The sequence below is a fragment of the Anopheles darlingi genome, chromosome 3 (assembly GCF_943734745.1).
Source record: "Anopheles darlingi chromosome 3, idAnoDarlMG_H_01, whole genome shotgun sequence".
In the NCBI taxonomy this organism is placed as follows: Eukaryota; Metazoa; Arthropoda; class Insecta; order Diptera; family Culicidae; genus Anopheles; species Anopheles darlingi.
In genome coordinates, this window is record NC_064875.1 from 49,362,222 (window position 1) to 49,384,402 (window position 22,181).

The 22,181-nt window shown below is 47.8% G+C and overlaps 1 protein-coding gene across 1 annotated transcript; it reads right to left on the reverse strand.

Moving 5' to 3' along the window:
* Window positions 1-1,261: 1,261 nt before the first annotated feature.
* On the reverse strand, window positions 1,262-21,737 carry LOC125955565 (uncharacterized). The gene is made up of 13 exons (XM_049686701.1): window positions 21,581-21,737; window positions 7,407-7,833; window positions 7,280-7,317; window positions 6,970-7,150; window positions 6,340-6,505; window positions 4,248-4,392; window positions 3,953-4,148; window positions 3,613-3,872; window positions 2,988-3,525; window positions 2,688-2,917; window positions 1,698-1,884; window positions 1,519-1,631; window positions 1,262-1,473 (listed from the first exon to the last, which is right to left on the reverse strand). Exons 1-13 carry the CDS (start codon window positions 21,735-21,737, stop codon window positions 1,262-1,264), a joined length of 2,850 nt encoding a protein of 949 aa, XP_049542658.1.
* Window positions 21,738-22,181: the final 444 nt, after the last annotated feature.

Here is a 22,181-nt window from a genome sequence, read left to right on the forward strand (position 1 = left end):
AAAATGGTTTGCCAATCGACACCATCATCATCGGGGCCACGGGGCTTAGATGATTTACGCGTTTTGCTGAGCCTCCACCACTCTCCAACCAGGACGAGGACGTCTGTCTCTACTTACCACTCGCTACAGTGTGATCGTGTTTTACAATCCAAGCAACAAGTGTACTAACGCCACATGCGGAAACCCATATGTGTGTATGTATGTGTTCATTTGTCTCGATGGGGTGCCTGCATCTCCGCCCCTAACGTTCCTATTGTTGCAGCATAAAACCGCATACACGCCCGGGTAACCAGGGCCCATGATGCGAGCGAAACAAAAAAAATGGAATCCTAGGGATTAGTAGAGACACCTCGAGAGCCAGCGCAGCCCCGGGAACACAATGGAACAAATCGATGCAATGCCAGCCAACCAGCCAGCCAGCCAGCCAGTCAACCAACCAACCACCCAGCGCGCCGAACCGAAGCAGAAGATTGGGAAATATTATATTATGTTCCCCGTGTGAAAAACGCATTCGAATTTAACGCCCAAAAAATGGGATTTTATGATGCTGATGAAAAATGGATGCCGCTACTGTTACGGCCAAGAGTACTGGGGTAGTACTTGGGGAAAGCGGGGCAGACAATAATTCCATTTCACTGTTGCGTATGCTCGGGACGATGTATCCAGCAGCTGGGCACTTTTTCCCATCGTTCGATGCTTTCCATGGTTTCGCAATTTGATTTTCCAATCCGGGCAGGAGCAAAACAAAAATTGGTCAACAACTATTTCGTGGCACCGAATCTGCTAAACTCATTCTCACACATACAGTACCAACAACAAAATCCTGGCCTGGGCCTGGGACATGGCAGCTCTTTTTTACGATCGATACGAGAGGTGTACGGTTTTGGTATATTTACTTAGAATTCTATGCACTCGTCGACTAATCCGAATGAATTGCACGTTGCGCTTATCGAAATGGACGCCATTCTCACCGATGATGTACACACACACACACATGCAGGCACCTGAAGCGACTGCACTGCAGCACATCGATAAGAGGCCCCCAACCGACCGACCGACCGACCGGACTTTGATATAAACAATAGATTGAACACTTTGACTGGCCACAACTGCTTATCGCGCTAGATATGTGTGTACGAGAGTGTACGAGTGTGTGTGTGTGTGTGTGTGTGTGTGTGTACGTGTATGTGTATACAGAAAATATGATTTTATAAAAAGTTTCCGGGATGCCGCAGCAATCTTGCTTGCATATTGTGGCGCTTTACTGTTCGTTCCGGAATCGCTGCAGCTCTTGCATAATGTTCTGGAGTAGCGGTGCGGTCGATAGTTCCGTGGACTGGAGTACACTGTGAGGTGCGGTCACCTGAGCAATCTCGATACCGACCGTAGGCCCACTCTGTGGTGAATGGAAGGGTCCGGCACTCATTGGGCGTACCATTGGCGAGTGAGTTCCGCTGCTCCATGCAGCACCAGCGCCGGCACCACCACCAGGACCACCACCAGGACCACCACGGCCACCGTGTGGGATCGGAGAACCCGGTGCGAGGTGGTGATCGTGGCTGTGGTCTACCTTACGGCCCGGTGCCGCCGTTACCGGTCGTATCGTGGCCGATGAAGCACGGGATGTTTCTCTGTGGAGGACAGAACGAGATTGTGGTCAACACGAGAGACAAACACCGTGAAAGATGTCGATTTACCTGACGACGAGTGCCGATTTGCCACGTGTCTCGCATGGGCGTATGACACCGGGCAATGGAATCGAGTTCTTCTGTTCCTCTTCGCGCTCTGGACCCTCCTCTTCCTCGTACAGCTGGATGGCACCCTCGAGTAGCCCTTCGAAGCGATTCCTCGTGACCACCGGATCCCGCAGGGGGCTGGTTATCTCTGCAAAACAATGGTGGTGGAAACAATGGTCGTGTCAAGTTCCGCAACAGTACGTACTGCATTTTCAAATCGTTATATTGCTCCAATGTGGGCAAAGAAAATGTATTCGTCCAGGTTGTTTAACCACATTTAGATATAAATCCTTAGCTTGATAATATTGAACAAAAGATATTAGTAATGTTCATGAACATTCGAGTGATTTGGTCGTTAATTTTCATTTAAAATTCACAGTTTTATAATTTCATAGTAAATGACAGATGCTGAAACTGCAGCTTTAACTAACCTACTAGCATTAACCTTTCACGAGTGTGGTTATGCTTCTTCTTTAACTATAAATTTTCTAGTTTCTTCTGTATGGTATAAAAGTATGAGTAATTTCTAAATTTCCTACATTTGAATCTACATTTGAATCTCAATTTGAAAAAAAAACCTTTTTCAAAAGTCACGATTATTGACCTATCTAATTGTTAAAAATCAATGATTCAACTCGAATGATTGAACTTGTAGTTGTGGATAAGTTTGGATTTTTGTAAATATCTTTTGACAAAGGTACAAAGAAAACGTCAAAGTATGCCATACAGCACAGATACTACCTTTTTAATAGCGAGAAAGAGAGAGAGAGAGTTCCAAGAGCACACATCCACCCATTTTCAAATACTTTTACTCTAACAATGAAAGCATTTTTGAAAAAACAAATCCACATTACCAATTAATCCGTTTGACTTCCAGAATGAGTGTTTCTCTTATTAAATCTCTTGCTAGGTACAGATTTATTTTCGATAAAAACCTAATGCTCACTTTACCTTCCATCTCCTTCTTGTGCATCTGCCACACGATGGGGCCCACGACACCGGGATCGGCCCCATCGCTCTGCGACCGCGCCAGATGCACCTCCGTATCCGTGTTGTACTGACTGGTGGCGGCCGTATCCGGTCCGGACGATTTCACCCCATCCGCGTACACATCCGATTGATCGAGATGCGTCATTGTGACCGGTTCCAGGACGCGGCTCAGTGGTTCCGGTACGAAGCATCTACCGATCAACAACAAAGCCGAACGCATTAGCGTGACTTCCAGAAACACTCCTCAATCGATTGACTCACCTGGGGAAACTCTTGACCGAGGCCATGCTCAGGTACGATCCGATACTCCCGGAGTCAATGCCATTGTACTGTTCCGCCAGCACACGAATCCTGTCCCGATTAAGTGCTTCAACCGGCAACCCACCGACACCGGTCAGTGGTTTGCGCTTCAGATAGTGCTTCATGATCACGTCGGTGTTGTAGGTTTCGCTCGGTTCGTAAGCACCCGGGACAAGCTTCGGTTGCCGATCGTCAGCAAACGTCGCCGAATGATCACTCGGACTGGCACTGCTGGCAGTGGTCGTTGTCAGTGGGCTTCTCGGTGGTGGTAGCGGCGGCTGCAGTGCCATTCCACCAACTCCACCACCTTCGATCGATCCTACCCGGTTCTCGCCGAGATACTTTCGGCGCCGCTTGTGATCCTTCTTCCCTAGCGGCTTCTGTACCGAGGCGTACACGTTCTCCTGGCCCGGTGGTAGCAGTGACTGTAGGTGGAACTGTTTCTGCAGTTTGTTCGTTAAATTGACCGACTTTTCGTCGAGCAGCTCATGATGGTGATACTGCTGCAACTGTTGCTGCTGTTGCTGATGATGATGATGATGATGGTGATGATGGTGCTGCTGCTGCTGTTGCTGCTGTTGCTGATGTTTCTGCTTCCGCTTCGGATAGTATACCGAGCAGTCGGATGAGTAGCTCGACGATGACGAGGTCGGCCGTGTCATCGGCGGCAATGGAAAGTGGATGGTCGGTGAGGGTTTCTGTGCCATCAGACTCACCGTGGCCGAGGATGGGTCCCGCGGATACGAAGGCGATGGTTGCCGGCTGCTCCCACTGTCACCGGTTTTCAGGGCATTCAGTTCCTCCGCTATCGTGCCCGGCATCACAAGGGCTTGCGTGGATTCCAGCCTGAAAGTGGCGCAAACACACACACAAAAACACATCAAGGATCACATGATCTTATGGCTAGCGGGCCACTCGTTACTCACTTCTTCAGCGCTACGATATGCTTCCGTTTGCCACGGGCCAACAGGAACATGCCGATGCACAGGATCAACAGGAGCACGGCCGCCACGCAGGATACGATGAACAGGCTAGGGTTTTGGCCGATCAGCGCTATCACATTACCGCTACCATTCTGAGTCGACGGTATCAACGGTGTCGCCTGCGGTTCTTTCAGGTAGGCTAATGCAGGTGAATGCAGACACAAGAAACAAAGGACCAAAGCAGGATGAGCATCGCATTACGGCATTATAGAAATGTTGTGTGAAGGAAACTACGCACGATCGGCTTTGAGGTAGACCATCGATTCCAGCACGTGCTCCATCTCTTCCTGGGACATCAGCTTCATGTCTTCGGCGGCCGTCGTCGCCAGCACCGGCAATCCACCAACGAACACCGAGTATATGATTTCCGTTTGATTCAGCAGCTGACTGGAAATGGTACAGAATGCATACAAATGATTCGTTTGAACAAACAATTAAATTCACAGAAAATCGCAGAACAAATAAAGCTTTCACGTTGTATTAATTTGTCGCGATTTCGATGGACCTATAGTTAAACTTAAAAAGCATTGCAGCGGCTGGACCACAACGCATCCAGCAACATAATATTTTTCATGCTAAAAACACCAACTAAATATAGGTTTTTGGACTTGGAACTATTGCCGGTTCAGAATGAGCTCAGTGTGCAGGTAAATACATTATGTTTACTGTGTAATGAGAGTCTTCGTCGGTTTCGGTAATTCCGAATTTTCGAATTCCAAAATTATGCACATACCATTGCAGCATGCCCCCAGTTTATGTTGGAATGCACCATGAACACATTGCGAATGTTTCGATCATTTCTAAAAAGCCCAACAACATATCAAAAATCTCTAACGCGATGGACATAAGGGCTTATAAATAATTGATGAAACTAAGCAAAAAGCAAAAGTGAATGTTTTATGAAAACATCGCGGTGCATGGAGGTGCATGGTCGTGGTGCTATCGGTGCTAATCGGCACCGTTTGTTTGGTTTCATCAATGGATAAAGTAACTTATTAGGATATTTAATAAGGGTTAGATCAGCTTTTTCGAAGTTTATTTCGAGCTTAACACCAGGATTTGTGGCCAGAATAAAACACTAAAATAACCAACAACCATGCGCCTCCATGCCTTGTTATTTAAATTTTTTCTCATCCTGTGTCGATGTCGCATTCTATGCATATGATACGACGCGCCTATTATATTTCTCAAAATCAAGGTGAGCATCAGTAGGCCGTTGTTTAAATGCATTTGCAGGAAAATCATATCGAAGCAAACACCGTTTTTTTAATTATCATCGGACAGGTTGAACGTTCAAACCATTTTGATGGTTTCGATTACTAACCGTATTCCACCAAGCAAAGCGAATCAATTGTACTGATCAGAGATGGCTTCCGAGGTTGGGTAAGATTAGGTTAAGGGGCATGAAAATGGCCACGTTTGTTAAAGAGTATCAACATAAATTCCCGACATTTATTGTACTCAATCATTTGCTGTTGCTTGTTGCAAGAAATTCAATCAAAATGGTTTGCGTATGCTTAAGAGAATACAATTCAAAACATAAAAGAATTTAAGTTATGCAATGGTTTTAAATTATTCTTAAATAATGCTTACAAAAAAAAGTATATCGATTCGATCACAGTTCTTTTCAATAAAACCATTTCAACATTTCCACCATGCACAGACACTTATCTTCCTGCATCTCTACTCCACTTAAAACAACCCAACTACTGCAACTGCAACGGAAAGTTCTGCAACCACCACCACCACCAAAGCAGCAGCTTTGTCACTCCGTTCCGCTTTAAAATGCCTTCATGCACTGCTAAGGCGGCCCGCAAGTTGTAAATCCCTTCAAGAGTAAAGCTATGCGGCTCATCAGAAACTTTGCGAACCGAATTCCTCATTGACTCATGCCACCTTCGAAAGTGGCACTGGAGCGGCACCGGAGTCCCGGGCATCCATCGCATCGCATCGCATCGCATGCAAAACACTCTTCACCTCGCTAATCCCTCCGGTACGACGACAACGACAACAACAACACGTCATCGAACCTGAACCTGATGTGGCCACCGCTCCAACCCTCCCGTTTGCACTTCAGCCCTCCGGTTGTGGACGAGGTGGTGGCCACAAACAAGCCACTCCATAAAACCCCAGCATAAACCCAGATCAAAGCATATTTTTCGGCCACTTCCGCCCGACAAGACTACTTCACGCAGAGGGGATGGTATGCACTCGCGATAGTAGAGAGATGGAGCGATAGAAACAGAGAGGGAGAGAGAGAGAGAGAGAGAGAGAGAGAGTACTTACTTCGATGTACCACCAACACCTCCATCGTTGGCATGGCTACCGGCGCGATTGGAAGTATCGCGACCGCCGCTGCTCTCCATCGACAATCGATCCTCTTCGCGGAGATGGGTCGTGTTGTGTATCAGGATTCGCACCTTTCGCCGGCCTCCCGTCGTCGAGTATGCGTCCTTATCGGGTGCCTCATGTCGACCGTTGTCACTCCGTTGCGATCTGAAACGACAGTGCATGCGAGATGCTCCATTACTCTTTCCCTTTCTCTTCAAGAAGAAATCCCTTTCGAGTGCACAAAACAGGAGGTACAAACGGGACGTGGAGGGTACTTCTGCTAGCTGACTTTCGTCTGTTGTGGTGTTCGTGGCAGCAAGTCAGATTTTGCAAACTCAACGCAACACGGAACTGCGTTGTGCACCTCAGTTGCCGGAGGTGAGTCAGAAGACAATACCTACCGCAACTGCTCATCGGAACCGTCACCACTGGCCAGACCCCCTTCGGGCCCGTCAGCACCAATGACTTCCACTATCGGTGGTACGGGCAGCACCTGACTTCCGGTCCGGTCCGTTTCGCTGAAATCTCTTTTGTGGCGTACCGACGACGACAACGACGACAACAACGACGACGACGACGACGATGGGCCTCGATGGTTCCTATTCCGGTGCTTCAACCGCTGCTCGTACGCAACGACGTGCCCGTTCGTCAGCACGCTGTGACCAAAGGATGACGATGCTGACGGTGGTCGGATGCTACTCTCAAGTTTCTTGACCGTTGTGGTCGTGGCACTTTTTCCTCGCTTCATCGCCTTACTGTGTCTCGCGCTCGTGCCAGCTTTGTTTGGCCGGCGCTCCGGATCCGGCGGAGCTGCTTGACGTCGGAGGCGGTGTCTCGGCTCCGAATCGACGGATGAGTTGCTCTCATCCACCGGTTGCCGCTCGATACCATTCTCCTCCTCCAGCTGCTGATGCTGCTGCTGCTGCTGACGACCGTTGCTGGTGCTGCTGTTGATGCCGAGATGTAATGCCTGTTGTCTGCGGATTGGAAAACGAAACCATTAGCGTCACGGAATGTCCAGGGCATCTTCTGGACGCGGGAAGAGGAGAAGAAGGAGGCGGGTTACCTGGCAAATGCAACACGATACAGCTTGGCCAGCTTGGTCTCGAGCATCGGATAATCGTGGCGTCCGTGCAGCCCTCCGATGACGGTCATCAGCCAGAAGCGGCGATCCGTGGGCGTCACGTTGTCGATACCGTGGGCCGGATCGGTCTCGAATGTATCGTCGCCATCATCGCTCCGGTCGGGATCCCGGTGCCCGGTCGACGGTGGACAGTCGAAGATGCACAGATCATCGTACCCATCCCGGCCACCGTTGCGGTCGATGTAGACGGTAGCGACGACCGTGGCCGTCTTGATGATGGCATCTTCACTGATTGGAAAGCGCTCGAACGGGTTAAGCACCGAACCGGGCCCATCGCCCGATCCCGTCCAGAAGAAGTCCCGGATGTCTTGGTCCGTTGCCTGCAGATAGTTGCCAATGATGTAGCCATCTGGGGAGGGAGGGCGAGCGGAAGGTGTGTTGGTAAGAGAGTCCAAAATCAATTACACCATTAGTTAATGTGTGGCGCATCGTTAGCGCAAGGGATTAATGAACTGTGGAAACCATCTCTCATCATCGGCATAGGCATAGGAAGCGGCAACGTCGATACCGGGTGCCTATTCCGCTCAGTAATCTTCATTAGACAATAGTATGCATACACACGGCGAGGGGCCACCACCATTGGTAAATTGCAATTTTCGTGCAATTTGACTGCATTAAAGCGAACTCGAATCCGGGAACTGTAATGCACTTTAGGATGAGCTAGCTAAGAGATCTACTGAAACTATTAGAATGGAATGATTGTAGCATGCCTTGGGGTATGGTAAAGTAACTTAAATAAAACGATGATCAGGATACCCTTGATCAAGATGGCTAAGCAGGCTTGAAGAACTAGAATGCTTTATCTGCCCGAGGATAAACTTATGCTTATGTTAAAGCAGCTTATATTAAAGAAAAAAGGAAGCCACTAGCCTCACGTATATCTCGAAGGTAATGCGACGAAACAAAAAACCATCCAGACACCCAACTTGACGCTCCTTTGAGAACTAGCAAGTGAAGTTCGGTCATAATGTGCGTTATCGGCAAAAGAAATAGTGAACTACATTGGCGCTTGACGTACTTCGAGTTAATCTTAATCCAAAATGATAAGATGTTCTTCAACTATGCATTCTGAGGCCAACAAATACCGAGCATAGCAAATGCCCTTCGTTCGAAATAATGCAGAATGCAAATAATTCGATGCAGAAAACTCTTTTAGTTTTCCCAGAAATGAATCTGACGCGACATTCATTTTCCGCTTAGCAAATGTCTCTTCTGTTTTAGTTCGGATTGTAAACCTCTAGAAACACATTCACATATCAAGTTAAATGCCTGCACGTTTGTTTGTTAATCACCATTTTCTTCTTGCTGCAGACCGCAGTTCTGAAATGCTTTTCGTCTATTTAGCATCGTTATTCACGTTTTCAAAGTTATAAACCTATATTTCCGACTTGGATGCTTACGATTCCTAACTCCTTTTTTTAACGAAGGTTTATAACGAATACAAACCTACTCACAAAAGATGTTTTGGTGTTCGATATACAAGCTAGAACAATGGTAAGCTTTTATTTTGCGACAAACAGCAGTGCATCTGGCATAGTAATGAAGAAATTTCGTTAGTTTTTAAACAACTTCAGGTATATTCAAGATCTGCCAAGTGCAAACCAGCTAGTAAAGACGGAGAAAGTGAAAGATTAGGGGCTGATGTACACGGCCGGTCCCCTCCCGCCGTATACGAATATCTGCTTACCCCGATTACACTATGATTGATCTCCTATCCCCCGATGCCAATCCCATCCAAATCAGTGCAATCCCAAAACGCCACTCCTGGCGTGGAATCTGGACTCCAGCACCAAATCGGCCGTAAACAAACTAATAAAAGTGCCATTTACCATCCGTACTTGACGGTGAGAGTGCACATTGTCACGCGAATCCTAACAATCCGTAGCACACACACACACACAAGCACACCCAAAGCGAGCAGAAACCACGCATCACGGTTTCGGTTTCGGCTCCAATCGCCTCCTTCGATTGGCCGCATGATTTATCGTCCAGCACGCGGTGCGCGGCTTGAACCATCGCGGCTCGGAAGCCACGGAAGGGGATTCCCGGGAATCAAAATAATATTAATGCACGGGGATGAATAGAGCGAAATGATTTATGTGTGCGAGTGCGAGAACAGCAACAACAGTGTGCAACAGTGAAGAGCCCCCAGGAGCCCAACAGGAAAACGGGGAAACTTTTCCCCAACAGCGTTTTCCCGTGGCCACTCGCGCTTGGTAAGCACGTATTAACCAACCTCAGCCTCAGTGCCGATGGTAGCGGCGGCACTCCGCGATCCATCGCTCGCGAAACGCGAAGTGACGCCGTCTTGGTGCCCAGCCCCCCGCAGCCACCTTCGCTTCACGGTTCCCTCCTCCTCCTCTGGCTGGTGTGTACCCATACCCAACCGGATACCAACCATACTATAGACGATGGAATCGGCTTTGCTGAGCAAACATATTTCTTACAAAACCCTGGCTGGCTCCGTAATCCAAAACAACCGGCAACCCCCCCCGGACAACAAACGGTGTGTTCCTGCGTGGGTCCTGCGTCGCGTGGGTAGCTCTTTTGATAAACTTTTCCCCCATCCCGTTTACCCGTGCGCGGCATCGGCACGCGTCGCGTTGGCCGCCATATCGCTGACGCGTCGAAACGGACGCCGTGAACGCGTACGCGCCAGCTGCTCAACCGAACTTTCGCCGCCCCCTCCGAACACCGCGGACCCCCAAAGTCCGCCCCGGGATGGTCCCGAGTTAGAGCATAAACGGGCAAAAACTAAAAGTTCGCCTTTCGCGCGCTCGAAATCGAACGCAAACGCAGCAGTAGAGTTATGAGAAATTATCTCATCCTCCGTCGGTGGTTCCGGTAACCGGTAGACAGATTGCTTGAATGGGTTTCGCCCAGTGCCCATCAGCATCATGCTTGTTGTTTTTGGCAAGCAGAAAGCCGGGGGGAGAAAGGCGTTCTCGCTTTTGCACCACGACCACAACACCGGAATGGCAGACGGAATGGTGGACGAGGAAAACGAAGAAGCAGAACTCCTTCTATATCCTTCGACAGCAGCAGCAGCAGCAGCAGCAACACGAACCACCGGTGGAGTTAGTATCAATTTACTTCCGCATTTACACGGTTATCGATTCAACAAACAACATGGCGAACGGCCATGGCGGCTCGGCTGAAATCCGACGAAAATGGGAACAACACAATCGAGTAGGGGCCCATTAAAGCCCGCTGGAACGGATGCCGGCGGGCTGGCCTGGGATAGTTTTCATGCCTGGGACGACGAAAATCGACGACCCGCACCCGTTACTGCGGAAACCGCCGTCAACAGACAGGCTCGGTAACCGGCATGGGTTTGTTGCTGCTACTGCCTTCCATCGTACACCATCACCATCGTTGTGCGTACTCGACGTACATGGCGACGTGGTAGGTTGTTTGACAACTTCCTGCTGTTCACTATCCGTTGGCACCATTCATCAAACGCTGCTTTACCAGCACGCCCGTGCTCTGGTCGTCGTCTAATCGTCTCTCGTGTGTTTGAGAGACAGTTAATCTTAATTGGCATCAACCATCTTTTATTATCGCACAAACAGCACTATTTGAGCGAACCTCATTACCAGGAGGTGAGCACTAGATCAATTTCAAACCAGCAAAGTTGTTTTAAAACACTCGATGTATTCGTTACATTCGTTGAAATGTTCTTCAGTCAATCTTTTTATATCCGTAGATTCAATTTGCAATGCAGGACATTTTATATTCTGGTGCCTTTGGTTTAAGTTATAATACTGTTTAGGGTGTTGTTATGAGATAGGACTTTAAATAATGGTGATTATGATGGTGCATATACAAACGAAATGAAGTCTCAGCTCTCAGTTCCTATGCTTACTGCATAGGTCAGAAATCTGGGGATATATGGGCACCAGGTTTACACCACTATTGATTGATCGCAAGCATAAGTAAAAGTAGGTTTGGGCTGAACATGTGCGTCTGTTAGTGATGAGGCTTCAGCTTGGAAAATAAGTTAAAAAGTTTACGTTCCTTCAACATTAACGATAAACATTCTTTCATGGATGATGCCTGAATCAGCAATGACGAACCCATGAACAGTATTCAGCAGTTCCACGTTCCATTACATGAAAAACCTTATCGATACCACATGAGCGAAAGCAGCACCAGTAACGAATATGTTACTGTTGTATGGGCTACTGTTACACGCTGCATTGCCCAATGTACTTGTTTCTACCTGTTCATAGACTATACCTCACTAGACTACATCAACCGAAATGCATCATGCATATTAAACCCGATCAATCTTCTATCGCCCTTGATAACGATCACTAGATATCACTTAACCTGATATCTAAGTATTACTAGCGATCACTATCGACTGTAAATGATCCATTCATTTCATTGAAAAATTCTTCAGTAAAACTAAAAGAGGCGAGATAATAAATTCTGTAATAAATTGCTAAACGTACGACTGAGATACCCATGATTTGCCCATGCAAAAAGATATGTCTCAATAGATATCCCAGTTCCTCCTAAGGTACCTGGGTAGAAATCAGAAGTTCGAAAGCTGATGGATGTTAGTGACCTTCGATTGAGTAATAGTACCTGGAATGGGCTGTATTACAAAAGAGTGCAAACAATCAATATCGATTTATGTCGATTGGCCAACCGGATGCTTTTCCAAAAACCCTACGAAGCTGTCATTTATTATGATGTTCTATCTTCCAGGTAGATTGATGGATCCTCTACACAGATAGAGAGGGGAAGATATGACTAAAGACCGAGTTCCGATTGCAAGCTAACTCTCTATACCGGATAAACTGCTAACCGGAGCATCAGCACTGGTAGTACTCCTCATGGGACCCGGATTCCAATAGCTGCTCGTAAAATCATTCCTGTAGAGCACCTCCTGCAACGCATCGGACGCAAAAGGACAAGCCTAATCGCGCTACTCGGTCTGACCGATTCGGGATACCCGACTACTACCGGGACTTATCGAGCGTGCCAATCGAAACAAATCGAATCACTCAGTGTAAATGCGAGCATCCCTTCCGGTAGGCGCACATCAATCACCACGGGACCACGAATATCCGGAAACTTTAACTCCGCAAATGGGCATCAGCCATCCCATCAAACGATGCCCGATCGTGTCTCTGTCTCACCAACGCCTTGGAACGGTCTCACCACATTCAATATCCGATTAGCAGCTCTGCTGCTCGGCCTCTGGTTCCGGTCTTCCGTGCAATCGAGCGTGGAAAATACGCTTCTCCCTGATGCTACTCGTCTCCCACAATCTACAGACGCGTAAATGTGTCTCTATATATTTATGTTGGTCTGCACAGGAAGCAAGGCCACGGCATGACCATCAACCAGCAAGCGAGACAAGAGGACAGGAGACGGTAGAAGCGAAAAACAATTTTAGGGGATCCACATCCACAGTCCAAATGGCCCCAAAACACAGACACACACACAGCTTAACAGCCAACACGGAGAGGACAGGCCTATAAAGACAGGCCGCGGCAAGGCGGGGCAAAAAGCTACGAACCCCTCTAGCGCTCCAACAGTTTATTTCCGCTAAATTAATAATTCCCTTCAGAAATCAATCTTCCTTCTCTCAACTCACGGCCATCGGAGATACGGATGCTCCGATGCGCTGCTACACTTAAAATTTATCATCCCAAACACACACGCATCACATGACGGGGCTGATGGATTTTACTCCAATACTTCTGCCCAGTTCCCGCGTCTGCATCAATGATGATGATGTCGATGATGATGATGATGATGGACTTCGCACGAGGTCCCAGGAAAAATCGGGAAAATTCGACAATACCGAACCCCGTACCTCGTAACGAATGTCGATGGACAGACCCATCGTCCGGGCCCATCCCATCGTTGCTGTCCGTCCGTCCGTCCGTCAGTCAGTCATCTCATGAGCCCCAACGCGTTGGGGTAGCAATAAAACACACATCGGCGCGGCAGTAAGGAGATGATGAGGTCACGGGATGCAGGCTGGCCAGCCAGTCCCCGGTATCGATCGATCGATCGATCGCTCGTTCTAGCTAGCGGATGGGAGGCGTGTGCCGGAATGTCCCGGAAGTGGCAGCTTTTAAGCGCTTCACTGCCCTAAGCCTTGCGGCCATTTTACCATTTTCGGAGCGTTTTTCGTAATGGAAGCTGATTGAGAATTGAATCAAACACCCCTTTCCGCCGGTAAACGCGTGCCCTTCTGCTCCCATTCCAGCATCAGCGCACCAGTGAAAACAATCAGCATCAGTGCATCAGCGAAAAACATCCCAACGACAGCCTCGCTGTAGTTGTCGCCATTTTTCTTCATTTTCACTCTCGCCGAAACCTATTCTGGTGTTCGGTCCACCTGAGCGACCTTTGAAGCGAACCGAATGCCCGAGTGATTTAAGGGACGTGGGCCAATAAAATCCATCACTCGAGGCGCTGGCGCCCGCCAGTGACGAACGAGGACAGTACTCTATGCTCCAGAGAAACCCCCCAATGAGGTCCCCATACATGCGAGCCTCGAGCGAGCTATCTCGCAGCATCAAATCGTCATCACTCATCACCTGCGTGTGACGACGACGTGGTTTACGAGCTGGTGTGGCCACCGGCCAGGCTCACGGCTCGCACACCGGTTGACAGGTTGACCCACCGTCTCCTACATACAGACCGAGCAGGAAACACGGCGGCCGCGTGTGGCGCGAACGGATTAATATCCGTTGTCAGGGTATCAAAATTAGATCAACGCTCGTTGAATCGGTATTTGTCAATAAGACCACCGTACGCAGCCTACTAGATCACTGTCGGACCGTAAGCGAACTGCTGGCTTGCTCGGCGGTGGCATGCGGACACATTTTGTCCACTTATCTCGATCGTTTTATAATGGCCTATAATAATCGGACAGGGTGTGGCCGCGTGTGTGTATGTGTGACAGGCTGTGGCCATCACGGAACACGGGCAGACATCTATTTTGCACCGGGAGAAACGATGCGCAACCGGAGGGCTTTCTCTGGAGGGCATTTAGGCATTTGGTGCGCCCTTCTGTCCTCGGCGGCGCACTGCCCTCGGGAGATGGATGGCTCTGAGTGGACCAAACGGACTCACTTTTCGAGGATTTTCGTCCAGCGCGACAGTAGAGCAGCTGCTGCCATGCTGCCAGGCTGTCAGGCTGTGTTCGAACCATTTGATGGCCAAAGGCAACATGCTTCACTTCATCTGTGGCAAAAGGCACGCAGAGGTGTCAAGATCGACACCGACCGACCACGAGCCAGATGACGTTTTAGCGAAGGATCATAGATAAAGCGCAGCAGCATATTCCCTCTTCTGTTTAAACAGATCATACCCAGCGTCATCGTCAACGCGGGTTTGGTTTCGCATTCGCATTCACCATTTTAATGCTTCGTGTGGCAATTGTCATGTTGGATTCACGTTCGCGAATCAACTGTAACATGTTTCTTTTGGGGACATTTCATCCCATTTCTGCCGACCGATGCCATACTAATTCCGATGTTCGCATCGTTTTGTCATCGCAACATGATTATTGCGAAATCTGCGACCAACGCAACAGATGCAATGCGAGACAACAACGCAGCGAGGTATAAATTAAGGGGAATCCGAAGCCAAATTCATTTTAACCCATTGTCAATTGGGACTCCATAAATGGCTGAAACCATAAAAAAAACCCAGCGGAATTCATCCGCTTCTGAGATTTTGAAAAGAAAAAAGAGGTCCAACAACCATCCACCAGACCGAACGATGCGCTCGTTCGTTAGCGTTGGTGGTCGCAAAAGAGGTGGCCACATGATTTACATTCCACGCCACGGTGGTGGTGGTGGTGGTGGTGTTCCACACCACACCTACACCTTCTAACACGCAGAGACACCGCTCAGAGTGCGTGGAGTGAGTCAACCCTCCCGGGAACGAATACGCTCATCAGCCACCAACCATCCGATGTCATCCAACATCCCACATCGTTGATACCACAATTCAATTCACGTATCATAATGCTGCAGAGACCGTTCCATAAGCTGCTAACAGCCACACAAAACACACACAAACACGCTCAAATGTCAACGGAGCGTGAAGGTTGTCGCGCTTGCTGGTGGCGCTTGCTGGTGGCACGTTACCGCTGTGGACCATTTTTCGGTGGAAAATAGATTCACTGTTAATTTTGTTTTCCATCGCTTTTCCCCGAGCCGGACTGGGCTGGGCCGGGGGCCAATTGTCCGCGGGGTTCATCCGGGGCCACCGTTTGGCGATTCACCTTTTTCCATGTGGAATTATTAGCGAACCGCCTCTCGGTATGCCGAGGGAAACAATGGGTCCCCAATGACGAGATGGCGAGAGCAATGATTAGCGTTCTAATGAGGTTTCGAGCCAACTGTTGCGCGCGAAGCTTTCCGGGGCCCGTGATTCGGTGGTGACCGTTTTGTGCAGACATATTAGGCATAGTTTTCAATACAATGCCAATGGTTGTTGGAATTTCTTTGTAAATATGTGTCGCTTGTGTTGCTTAATTTCCTAACAATTCGCAGGGAAACCAACAAGCATTGAGCTTGTTAAGAACAAAGCACTTTAGACTGATTTTTTCACGATCTGGGTAATTTTGAAAGCATTATCTGCACAACATTAATAAGGCAGCTCTGATAAGTTTCAAGGGGATACCTTAAAACATAATTAATAAACTATTAATTGGTCATTTTTCGCTCATTTTTCGCACTTCTAATTGACCCTCAAAGCGTTATCAGGGAAAATAATTAAACAGTTCTGAAAGAATCGCAATTAATTTATGTTAAAAGATCAAGCGCATTGCCACAGCGATTCGTGTTCTTTCAAAAGCACTTCCCTATAAAACTCTCATTGATGTAATCTTATGTATTTGTTATTAAAACAATATTTTTTTTCAAATACGTTAACAAAAAATGCAACAATGTGCCTATTTGACAGAAATTAATATCACGCTACTAATGCAATAGTTATCTAAAACTGACTTGTTTGTTTCTCACTATGAACGGGAATACACCATAAATATGATGATACAACAGAGCATTTACTAGCGAAACAAAAAGCAGCAATGTTATGTTTACTTATTTAATCCTTTACATAGCGCAACAAAGCATCATTTCTACAACAAATGAACAAAACAACGGATCTTATTTGCAGAACACTGTGTTCTTTCCGGAGAATTAAAAATATTTTGCTTAATTCTGAATATACGTATGTTGTGAACCGTAACCAGTGAAGAGTATACATCCAAACATATTGGTTAAACAGTGGAAATCGTGTAGGAATGATAATAAATATCTATAAAAAGGATGATCCAATTCCATGCTTTCATCCCTAGCAAAATAGCGCAAAGATCATAAAAAGAAGCAATAGGCTGCTGGCTCGCAGTAACGAGCAAGAATTATGACAATCAAAGCATTAACATTACACTCATAAAAGGCAAAACTTCTAATTCAGATCCATAGCGCCGGGCGTTGTACGGCGTTGTTCTGCTACTCGTTAATATCGAACTCAGCGTCAGAGAATGCGGCGCGTCCCTCCTCGCGCGAACCGACGGCGAAAACGGACCAGCATCGCAATAGTTCCGCTACATCAACGAGCAGCCGATTAATTTTCAATCATTGCCAATTAAGCATGGCGATAACCGTAACCATAGGCGCCCCGAAAACATCCAACGCGACCGTCAGTAATAGTAAACCGGCTAGGGAGCGAGCGTAACGCCGAATAACGGCTTGCCTACGGTCCACAAAGGCACACAAAGATAGATCACCGCAAATGTCGCAAAGCGCAATCCGTCGCGGACGCACAGCCCCCGTCTCCCGTGGCGCCCCCATCGGGCCACACCACGAGCGGGCGTCTGATGCGGGAATGGGGGGGCTATTCGCAAACAATTCCTCTAAACTTCGTTCCAGTTGGCTGACCCTGCGGAAGCCGGCGCATTTCCGGCCCGCTTGGCCCGTGAAGATCGGATTCCGAGGTCACAGTCCGAGGTGGGATTAGTGCTGGTGGCCAACGAGCGTTCGCATTCCCCGGTTCTCGCTCGCTCCGATTCTCTCTACCTCTCGCCTACGAGCGATTTCTTCATCGTACATTCAGCATATTTGCATACATTCAATACATCAGCACCGACGGCCGCCGGCCCTCGCCGACGTCCCATTTGTGAGATCAAACCTCTGGTCATCATTAATGCCGGCGTATTATTTCCATCGGCACATAGCACCAGCACAGAACGCAGGCCGTAGCAGAGGAGCACGACCAGTAGCACCATCGTTCACGGACCGAATTGGCAATTTTCTCGCGAGAAAACTTTTGATTTACGCCGAGCACAAAACACACACACACAGACGGCACCGAATGATACCGCGGCTCTACAGGTCCCCATTGTGGACAGGCCCAGGCCGGGCAATGCCGGAACAATTCGTTGCGTTTGGTGCGGAAGAACGTAGAAGCGATGCTCGTGCTCTCGTCCTCGCTCGCTCGGTATCTGTTGCCGGAATTGTGTCAACGAAGCACGCACCAATCCATTAGACCTCGTGACCAAAGGGGGAGAAGAAGGATTGCGGGTAGAGGAAGGGGATACCATTTCCCAATAGAACCCAAATAGAACAACCCCTGCCGACGGGACATATTTCTTTCGATCGATCTAACCCCGGAACCGGCGGGTTACGGGATTCCCGGGGAGTTTTTTGTTTTTGTTTTTTTTATTTCCACCCAACCCCACCCCACCGTGGCATACGGCATTTATGTTCGCCTTATTTATGGTGCATTGTCACAGCGAACTCATTTTTATGCGCCAAAGAAAACAGATAATGGTTCCCGGGGGAGCGGTTCCGTTACTTTGATATTCGAAGATCGAAGATATGCTGACGCCCCGGCCCATCGGAATCAACGAATCCGGCCATTTGGTTATTTTTGGACAGTTTGCCGTGCCCCGGTTTTTCCGAATCGAATCATTCCCGGTCTCCCCCTCCTCTGGCATTTGGGAAATAAAACAAGTAAATGGGTAACGGTCATTACCAGTGCAGGGGAGGGTGGGGAGGAGAGCACTGGGAAGAAGGATGGGTAGCCGAAAGTTCCCGGAGCTATGAGTTATGAGATTGAGCCGTTTTCGGGCGCCAGTATTTACGGTGGAAAGTTTTGTCAAACCTATTAGGGCGCAGGCGGGGGGCGTTTCCCAAGGAGAAGGATTTCCCAAGTCGTCTTCACACTTAAGCTAATGTTGCCAGCGCATTATGCTGTTTGTCACCTTTTGGTGCGCGGAAGTGGAACGGAACGTTACGGAACATTACGCGATGAAATACGTTATTGCTTTTGCAACGCATCGAAGCCGAAGTCGGGGTGTTTATGGTTCAAATGAAAAAAAAAGACAAAGGAAAATGTCCTGCATCACCAAGCAGATGATCGGTGTAAGGGGCTTAATTTTGGATCAAATGGACGGTGTTTCGACAGTAATTCTTGTGTTTTAAAACTAATTGATAGTAAGTGCAATGCAAGTGGTATAGATAAGCAACGAATGGAGAGCGATAACACATCTTATTTCAGTTTTCTCCAAAGAAGAATTAAACACGCTATATGACATAGGTTTTTGTAAAAACTCATTGATTGTAACAAATTTACCTTTTCATGGTTTTTGTTTTATGTTTTTAATATTTAAAGAATTCTATTTTTTCCCTTCAAATGAGACCTCGCCTACCAGAAATTGTTTTAAATAGATTCTAGTATCATAAAACCTCACTTAGTACTATTTTAACAGTTACATCTACCCTAAAAAATGGTTAACTGGATAGCTACAATAAAAGCAACATACCTTTTGATTGTCAGATACACCATAATTGAAGATGGCCTCTTAAGGTATAAAATCTTATCTCCAATGTGTTGAACGTATTGATTGACTTTTCCAAACGTTCAAATGAGTATAGAAACTCGACTAGTGTACATTATTTAATTTAATTATTTGGTGCCTACATCATAATTCTTTCGTACTTTTCCTTACATTTTACATAACACCCAACCTCTTTACTCATAGTACAGTTGTGGGTCGAAATTGTAGTATTACGATACATCCTCCAAGGAGTGATGTCCAAAATAAGATCATCATAATAATGATTGATTATCGCCTTCTAGTTACATTGATAACATCGAATGGATCATAATTTTATCAATACGTAATATCTCCGCTATCAATCCAGTTACAATGTGTTACTGTCTCTTCCACACCAACGCAACGCGATTAATTATATGTAATTACACTGAAAGCTATACTGTACACTATGTTTCAAGCAAAATTCAACAGTACCCGTGTGGTTATAGTACCTTTTAATAGAAAGTTATTGTATCAAGCCCTGTGGAGTGCCACGAAGCACTATTGTTTGCTCCATGATTAATCACAATAATTATTTGCATTGCATGCTCAATGCTGCTCTTTTCGCATTACAATCAATATGCATAACATCATTACACAAATGGGGGATAAAACATTCAACAAAAACGCCTCATATGCATAGTTCAAAGACATAACCAATACAGCTTAATTTGTCTACAATAAAGATCATATGCTAGTGGGGCGCAATAATAGTACGCTAGCGCAACTATTGCACCACGATCATATCCGATCGATGCGCATTATGTACCACATTAACCGAGGCTTACGTTCGCCTCATTCATTCCGACTCTCGCGCCACATTCCAGCTAAACAATTCCCGCGGAAAATAATGATTGTTTTTTTGTTTTTTTGTGTGTGTCCATTTTCCAGGACAAACTGAAACATTCCTTTCCGGCTGCTTCGCTCACTATAGTAGCCGCCCCATTATAAATCCCAGCGGTCCCAGAGACTGTCGCCTAGTGGACACTATCGCCACGACACTCGCTAGGGCGAGTGAAAAGGAGGGGAGGGGGGCAAAAAAAAACAACAGAATACTCTTCTAACTTGAAGCCAAAAACTGAAAGCTAACTTTCAACTCTCTCGGGCATTTTTCACCATCGCCTCTTTCTGCTGCACTAACGATGCAGCAGCAGCAGCAGCTGCTGCTGCAACTGCTGCAAACCAGCATCCAGTCCCTACTCCCAACCGGCGGCAACCCATTCCGATGACGATGCATGATGGTGCTGGTCAAACGGCGGCAGCAGTAAGCAGCGACAGTTGCCCGCCAGCAGCGCTTGGACAACGCTTAATTCAATTAAGTTGTTGTTTTGCAAGCGTAATTAAGTTGTTTTGCTTTCTTTCCTTCGCGCTTTTTATGCAGCACTTTTTTGTGTGTGTCTTCGCGGGACATTTGCTTCGGTCGTATCTCCCCATAGGGTGCCTTTGTGTGTGTGTGTGTATGTGTGTGTGTATCTGTCCTGTTGTTCGTATTGCCTCCTCTTGCATTTGATGGTGCCCACGGTCACCGAGAGCAAAAGAAGAGAAAGAGTAAAAGTCGTTAGTCACTTCCGTCGAGCAGCAGTTGCCAGCAGTAAGGACATGGTGACCGCCCCCTCCCCCCCCTCTACCGACACCCGACTAATGCCCGACAACGATGACCCCTCGTCGGTCGTCGTCGTTGTCGTCGAGAAGGGCCAGAGCACGCCAGAAGCGTTCCTTTGCACGATTAGATTCGCTGAAGCATTTCAATTATTTTTGTCAATCAATCAGGTCCCGTTAGTGAAGCGGACCTGTGGGGTCGGTGGGTGGGACTGAAAAAGGCAAAAGTGCAAAAAAGCATCCAAATAGCATCCACTCTTCTGGCCTCGGCCAGCAGGATGTAATGGTAGCCGTGATCGAACTCGTCGGTGCCAACCCATGATACTGGGAGGCTGCTGCGGCTGCTGCTGCTGCTGTTGCTTCTGCAATTGATGATGCTGTTCAACTAGGACCACCAGCATCAGCAGCAGCAGTAGCAGCAGCACGACATTCGCCGAAGGAAGAAAAGGACACAAAAACACCCGGTAAAATTACCATCTCGAAAGGAAGTGCAGCGTAAAATTGCATCGTTCCGTCGGCGATCGACCACCGTCACGGAGGGCCACGGGTCGTGTCGCGTGGCGTCGCGTTCCGAAGCAATGGGAACCCCTCTTGGCAACCGAGACAAGTGCCGGAAGAAACAAAAAATTACCTCGATTCTCGAAGAGATGTGGATCGCTGCTACTGCTGCTACTGCTACTACTGCTACTGCTGTATCCATGCGCACCGGTCGCTAAGCATATCGCGAGCACCAACCACCACCACCACCACTGCACGGTTGTTGCCGGCGTTTGAAAATTGCACTTCATTATTTGTGTTTGCGTTCCTCATCAATCGACGGCTGTTGCTGCTGCTGCTGCCACATTCCATTCAGAGCACGAGGGACGCGACCGAGATGCCTTGAGATTAGAGCGCGAACAGTGACAGTGACCAAACGCTTCTCTAGCTGGAGAAAGCGCAGGAAAACGGATCCCTCCTCCCCCTTAGTTGCTTTTCCGCAACGCTTTCCACCAAAGCGTTCCCCGCGTTCGCTGTTGACCGACGTGACACTCTCCAATATGGCCCCGTGTCCCGGTGTGTGTACTAACCGTTGTTCGCTAGTCCTCAATCGCTTCCGTTTCCGAGCGAGACTCCGCCGGCTAGCATCAGCGCACACACACACACACACACCGACACCGGCGCTGTCAACCGGGGCCTACTAATGGCGAAACATTCGTAAGAAGCGTTTTTGCGTGCTGCCAGGTGCTACCGTT

Excerpts from the sequence above, each read along its gene's own strand:
- LOC125955565 (XM_049686701.1), bottom strand. The coding sequence starts at position 21,737 with ATGAAGTGCAATTTTCAAACGCCGGCAACAACCGTGCAGTGGTGGTGG. Across the intron at positions 7,834-21,580 it reads ACATCTCTTCGAGAATCGAG|ATGGCTACATCATTGGCAAC; the intron begins GTAATTTTTTGT and ends CTCCCTCCCCAG. Across the intron at positions 1,885-2,687 it reads GCACAAGAAGGAGATGGAAG|AGATAACCAGCCCCCTGCGG; the intron begins GTAAAGTGAGCA and ends ATTGTTTTGCAG.